At 45.4% G+C, this 7,194-nt stretch overlaps 1 protein-coding gene across 12 annotated transcripts in view; it reads left to right on the forward strand.

Annotated features, from left to right (window-relative positions):
• LOC124037809 (ras-specific guanine nucleotide-releasing factor RalGPS2-like) overlaps nt 1-7,194 on the forward strand; it is a 169,313-nt gene that overhangs the window by 73,246 nt on the left and 88,873 nt on the right. For all 12 annotated transcript variants that reach the window (XM_046352887.1, XM_046352891.1, XM_046352884.1 and 9 more), the window contains one exon: nt 2,894-2,977. In XM_046352887.1, the coding sequence (XP_046208843.1) occupies nt 2,894-2,977 (84 nt within the window). The remainder of the gene's footprint in view (nt 1-2,893; nt 2,978-7,194) is intronic.

Raw genomic sequence — 7,194 nt, forward strand, 5'->3', positions numbered from 1 at the left:
TTGTTTCAGCAGGCTGACTGCACTTTACTAGCCCCATTAAAGTTCTCTACTGAACGCTTCTACCTCGTCAAACCTCTCTGCACACACTCACCAGGACCACCTCGTCAAACCCAGGCACTAAAGGGCCATCCGTGTTGAGCTGTGTGTTGTTTTTAATGCCTATAGAGTGAAATGGGATGATAATGTTATGAAGTCGTAACTGCTTTTGAATTAGCTGTACAACAGTTCCCTGCTGATTTTACACACACCGGTTGTATTTGGGACAGCTTACGAGATCGCATTGTAAGTAGGGCGCTTTCTGTTATGAGGTGTCATTTAGGGTTTCCTTTAGTTCAGATGAGAGGAATGTGTTGTTGGGTTAGTTCTAAAGTTTTAGGTAAAGGTTATGAGGGAATGGCAGGTGGCTGGTTGCTGCCTTCTATACTGCTGGTGGATGGAGTGAGTTAAACCACCACACTGTCAGGTGTTTTGAGACCTAGTGAAATATTTCTATTGTGCTTATTCAAGGTTTAATAGTGTGTGTGTGTGTGTGTGTGTGTGTGTGTGTGTGTGTGTGTGTGTGTGTGTGTGTGTGTGTGTGTGTGTGTGTGTGTGTGTGTGTGTGTGTGTGTGTGTGTGTGTGTGTGTGTGTGTGTGTGTGTGTGTGTGTGTGTGTGTGTGTGTAGGGCCTAAAATGAACACCTGCTAAGTGCAGGTAGATTTAGTTATTGGCTATTTCACCAGCCACGTTGGCGGGTGGTCAGGCTCCACTGTGCAAGCATTTCAATCGCATTTGTGAATAAAAATAGTTAAGTATGATCACATTTATAGTAAAAAATAAATGCTGTTTTCAAAGTATTTCCCTCGTTTTGTTTTATAGCTGGTAAATTAATCGCATAAAGTCACTACGAACCGTCCGTATATAGCCTATTCCACCTCTCGCTGCAACACTGCTTGGTGGGGGCTAATGTGCACACGTGAAGAGCTGAGTGAAAGATACATATTTTAGAAGCACTGGCAGAGGCATAAAAGTTGGTCAAGTTTACTTGAAACGAAAGTCGACAGAAGTGAGACTTTGTCCTTGTTTCTTGGCTATTTACGTAGTTTCTTTTTTCTGTTTCAACTAGCAGGGAAGAGAAGACCACTCTTCTCCTAGACATACTCAATCACACAGGCACAGACATGACTCGAGTCCCATTCCCACAGTTACCTCCAGGGGCAGGTGAACATTTTTTATCTCGTCAAGACTCTTAAAATGACATTTAAAAAAATACCACATTTAGTTATTAATAGTAATACAATTATTGTTTTAGAAACATTACCAAGCATGTCTCTTCTTTTTTTCTTCATGTTTTTGTTGGTGTCATTTTAGCTAAAAAAATATTTTTCCATTTACCTGCAACATTTGCTGGTGGACCAAAAAGTTAAGTGTGTGATAATAAATAACATCTCATATGAAACGTTTTCACTACAATAGTCTTCCCCCGGGATCTACAATAGTCCTTTATTGTATATCCAACTCTCTCCCGCTCGCTCTTACTCAGTCTCCCAATGGATCATCCCAATCTGGGAGCCATTATTAGGAGATGGGGAAGGAGAATGGTGGAGGAGTGGATAACAAGAGTGGGATGGAGGGGATGAGTGACAGCCAGAGGGGAGCGTATGTTTAAGGAAGAGTGAAGGTTAAATAAATGAGTCCTGTAAGAGATGTGACAGCTGGCACTACTGGGCTACTACATACACACACACACACACACACACACACACACACACACACACACACACACACACACACACACACACACACACACACACACACACACACACACACACACACACACACACACACACACACACACACACACACACAGGGGGTTCTCATTCAGTGGTGTAGAGTGTCTGTCAGGGCAGCAGTTTAACAGTTTACAGAGGCCTGCTAAAAGCTGCTGTCATGAGGCTCTGGACCTCTGCTCTCTCTCTCTCTCTCTCTCTCTCTCTCCTTTCCTCCTCTTTGCTCTCGGTCTCTCTCCTCTCCAACCCACCAAGTGCCGCTCGGCTCCTGTTGTACTCAATACAGGGGCTGTCATCTCTGCTGTCTTAGAACTGACGATGCTGAAGTTTGAAAGCACCCACTCACACACTGTTTTTAATATCTGTGGAATACTTGTTCCCCTCCACACAGAAACACACACAGGGCCATTGCACATGATTTATTTGGCCAGGGTGTGTGTGTAGCTCACTGGGCCAGATTGTTTGGAGCTAGTGGTGAAGGAGGTTGTTGCTTCCAGACAGACAATCAGGCAGCCAGTCTCGGAGGTGGTCATCAAGAGAATAGTTCAGCTGATTAATAGAGAATACAACACGTTTTCCTACTGTTCAATCACGGTGTCCCTTGTCCCCTGGCAAATCTCTGGCCCCCTGATAATGTCCCTGACCCCCTAATAATACCCCTGATCCAGAGAGGGCTCTCCTCCCCCTGCTCTGTCTGCCTCTGTGGTCTCCACTCTCTCAGGGCCAGTTCAGAGTCTGTCCAAGTGCACCATTATCAACTGCTCCCCTCTGATTGGGATAGTTACTTAACCCTTATGACAACTCTTGACACTGCTACCCTTCAGCTCTCCGTTTCTGACCTAAAACACCTACTCCTCTCTCTCTCACACTTCTTATCGTGTCCCAATGTGCCCCCTCCCCTCTCAGTGAACTGTTAAGAACAGACTGACTTTGTCCTTGGTGGAATACACTAACTCTTTACTCCGTTCAAGACCGTCTGTTTTTTGTCCCGGAGTGTGCTTTGTATAAATCTGTGTTAATGACTTATTTAGGAGCTGCTGAACCTGTGGATGCGTGCACCATGTAAATCTGTCACTGTGTTTTATGTAAACTTCTGGCTAAGTGTGTACGTTTGTGTGTTTAGGAGCTGTCAAGTTGTGGCTGGAACAAGAAGGAGAAGCACAGCTCTGCCCCTAATGCTGTGGCCTTCACCCGCAGGTTCAACCAGGTAATGCGCACACACAGGCAGAAACGTGGGGGTGGATAGGGGGAGAAATGTTCCCCTGGTGCTGAGTTATGAGCTTTGGCGAGCAAGTAATGGAGAGATTAAATCCTCTCCTCTTTCCTCCTCTTCTCTCACCACATCCCAAATCATCCTCTCTTTCCTAATCCTTTGTTTTGGAGCTTGGAGGGTGTCATGGTAACAAAACATACCTCCTGCTGACTTGTTGACTCATCTTACATAGGACACACACACACACACACACACACACACACACACACACACACACACACACACACACACACACACACACACACACACACACACACACACACACACACACACACACACACACAAACTCCATTGACATATCTCACAGCAGTGCATTCGTCTGTATTCTGTACACTTTGGGCCTTTAGAGCCCTGAATACGACACAATCCATCATCTAAAAATATCCCATTTGTCCTATTGTCTTAGCCTGCTCTTTCTCTCTCGGTCTCTCAAATCCTATCGGTCTCATCAGACTGGGTTCTGTCCATGATATGGCTAATAAACACTGAAGAGACCTGAGAGACTTTCTTTCCCAACACTCTGTCCTTAGCTGGCCTTCACTGTCTCTGGTGTTTGTTTAAACTGTTTGGATATGTTTCTCTGTGGTCTGATAATGTTTGCATGGTTTTAGTACACTTGGGTATTTGTGTTTTGAGCGCGTGTGCATGAGTAGAATTGAGCTTACGTGTGAAGTCATCAGCAGGAAGCCCTCTAATGACGCACGGGCAGCCTTCCCCTTTTATCCTGCTCCATGTCTCCTTCCCCTTTTCCTCTCTCCCATCTCCCCAGTCTCTCCCCCTGTCCATTTGAGTGTCTTTACTACCCTCCATCTTCTCCCTGCCCCTTTAAGAGTGTCTTTAAGACCCTGCAGACTCCGTATGAGATGATGTTAGAGGAATGTGTTTCTGTGGAAAGTTCCCCAAACGGCCGTTACAGATGTTAGTTAGCTGCACATCACAGGGCCAGCCGGCCGGCAGGCATCAGCCAAGTAAAAGGAGCCTTGTGAATAATGGGGCTTAGGCAGGGAGAGGTTCTTAGCATGAGCTCCATTCTTAGCAGTCTTCCTTCAACTCTGTTATTGGCTGCAGGATTTGGATGACAAGGGGAAGGCTGCCATCTTTCAGTAATGCTCAAGCTCAAACCCATAGATTGTTAGATAAATAGCAAACCAGAATAATTATTATCTATCTGCATTGACCTTTTTTGCACTAACTCTTTTGACTCCTCACATACGCTGCTGCTACTGTTTATCTATCCTGTTGCCTAGTCACTTTACCCCTACCTATTTGTGCATATCTACCTCAATTACCTTGTGTCCCTGCACATCGACTCTGTACTGGTACACCGTGTATATAGCCAAGTTAGTGCTAGAGGTGTCACTACCGATCCGGGTTCGATCCTGGGCTGTGTCGTTAGGGTAGGGTTTGGCCGGCCGAGATGTCTTTGTCCCATCACGTTCTAGAAACTCCTGCGGCGGGCCGGGCGCATGCACGCTGACACGTTCCCGGTTGGACAGTGTTTCGGAGGATGCACGGCTCTCGACCTTCGCCTCTCCCGAGTCCGTACGGGAGTTGCAGTGACAAGACTAACTACTGTACCAATAAGATATCACAAAATTGTGGAGAAAAGGAGGTAAAAAGTAGAATTCTTTTAAAAAAAATACAAATAATGCATTTATTTTCCCTATTTGAAAAAAATAAAGATCTCTGCTTTGTTGGGAAGGGATTTGAGCTATTTCCATACTGCTTTTGCATTTCTTCATGTTGCTCTGAAAACAAGGGATAGGTTAAGGTTTTGGATTGAGTATATACACCCGAAATACAAAACTCTTTCAGCTATACCCGTTGCAGAAAGTCGAGCACACAGCCATACAATCTCCATAGACAAACATTGGCAGTAGAATGTCCTTACTGAAGAGCTCAGTGACTTTCAACGTGGCACCATCAGAGGATGCCACCTTTCCAACAAGTCAGTTTGTCAAACTGTAAAACCCCGGTCAACTGTTTGGAATGAGATGTTTGATTAGCAGGTGCCCACATACTTTTGGTTATGTAGTTTGGTATGACTGGCGAGGGGTAGGTATAGAGTGGGATGTAGTGGAAAGGGGAGGAGAGGATGGTTTAGGGATGAAGTGAAAATGATTAAAGGGGATGGGGGAGGTTAGGTGTAGAGCTAAATAAGATTGGAGAAGGGTAGATAATGTTCTGGGTGAATGGGGGCTTGAGGTAAGGCTAGAGCGGGCTGGAGGGGCCCTGGGGTAAGGCTGGAGGGGCCCTGGGCCCTTGTGGATACCATTTTTCTGTCTCTTTGTGCAGTATGAATGGAGTTGGCGTTCATTTCACGAGCCAATGCAAAAGAGTGTTAGCGCAATGACTGGAAATCTACAGGTGTGAGGGCTAGGGCTGGCACTATTACCATATAACCGTGTAACCGACGGTTATGGATGAACACGGTCTTGAAAATAAAATAACCATTAACGTTTTTTTGTGTGTGTGTGGAATGAACAGCTGACGGAAGACAGGACAGCAGGGCATTCGTTCGGTTGTGTCGGTTTCTCCAGTAACAATGTGAAACAAGCAAGGTGTTGTAGCAAACAAGTCTTTGGTTGTCTAGGCAACGCCCCCTTCCTTGCAGCAGCTCACATATGAATAGAGCTTGGAACCTCTAACCCTGGCAATAAATGTGTTAAGGCGTCAATGGAACGCAGACATTCCACTGACCAGATTGGCGCACATTCAATAAATATGATCTAACAAAGTGGATATTCCTCAAATCCTTCATGATTTATGTATTGTAACAGGCCCACAATGTGGTTGCTTAGGGCCGATTTGGATATTGTTGTCTGTTTTCAAATCAAATGTTATTTGTCACATGCTCTGAATACAACAGGTGTAGAACAGTGAAATGCTTACTTACAAGCACTTAACCAACAATGCAGTTTTAAGAAAAGTACTTGTCAAGTAAAAAATAGATGAATTTAAAAAGAATTCAGCAGTAAATGAACAATAGCGAGGCTATATACAGGGGGGTACTGGTACAGAGTCAAGGTGCGACACTGGTTAGTTGAGATAATATGTAGAGGTAAAGTGACTGCATAGATGATACAGAGTAGCAGCAGTGTAAAAGAGAGGGGGGGGGGGGGGGGGTCTGGGTAGCCATTTGTTTAGCCGTTCAGTAGTCTTTTATGGCTTGGGGGTAAAAGCTGTTAAGAACTCCTTTGGACCTAGACTTGACGCTCCGGCACCGCTTGCCGTGCGGTAGCAGAGAGAACAGTCTGACTAGGGCGGCTGGGGTCTTTGACCATTTTTAGGGCCTTCCTCTGAGACCGCCTGGTATAGAGGTCCTGGATGGCGGGAAGCTTGGCCCCAATGATGTACTGGGCCATACGCACTACCCACAGTAGTGCCTTGTGGCCGGAGGCAGAGCCGTTGCCATACTAGGCAATGATGCTACCAGTAAGGATGCTCTCGATGGTGCAACTGTAGAACCTTTTGAGGGTGTAGAACTTTTTGAGGTTGTTGTCCTAGTACCACACGGCCAGGTCTCAGACGATAGGGAGGAGGTCAATCTCATCGTTGTCGGTGATCAGGCCTACCACTGTTGTATTGAGGATGAGTGTGGGGGATGTGTTATCTACCCTTACCACCTGGAGGTGGCCTGTCAAGAATTCCAGGATCCATTTGCAGATGGAGGCGTTTAGTCCCAGGGTCCTTAGCTTAGTGATGCGCTTTGAGGCCACTATGGTGCTGAGCTGTAGTCAATAAACAGCATTCTCACATAGGTGTTCCTTTTGTCCAGGTGGGAAAGGGCAGTGTGGAGTGCAATATAGATTTCATCATCTGTGGATCTGTTGTGGCAGTATGCAAATTGGAGTGGGTCTAGGATTTCTGGGATAATGGTGTTGTGAGCCGTGACATGTAGAAGTTGTTAATTTTAATGTTTAGAAGAAGTGACTGCTAACCGCTAACTCCTGTTCGTATAAGCTGGTTAGCTAGCATACAGACATCTTTGGTGTGAGTCAGTCATTTTTTAAAAACTAATGTAGTTTATTGGTAACAATGACATGAACATGTGTTGGGGTTGACATCCATACAAGCATTAAACACAGATCTTTGCCTCAACATAGTGTGAAATACACTAGCCTAAAGGTAAGCTCATTTTTCTGGGGGTC

Source organism: Oncorhynchus gorbuscha, linkage group LG06 (genome assembly GCF_021184085.1).
Source record: "Oncorhynchus gorbuscha isolate QuinsamMale2020 ecotype Even-year linkage group LG06, OgorEven_v1.0, whole genome shotgun sequence".
In the NCBI taxonomy this organism is placed as follows: domain Eukaryota; kingdom Metazoa; phylum Chordata; class Actinopteri; order Salmoniformes; family Salmonidae; genus Oncorhynchus; species Oncorhynchus gorbuscha.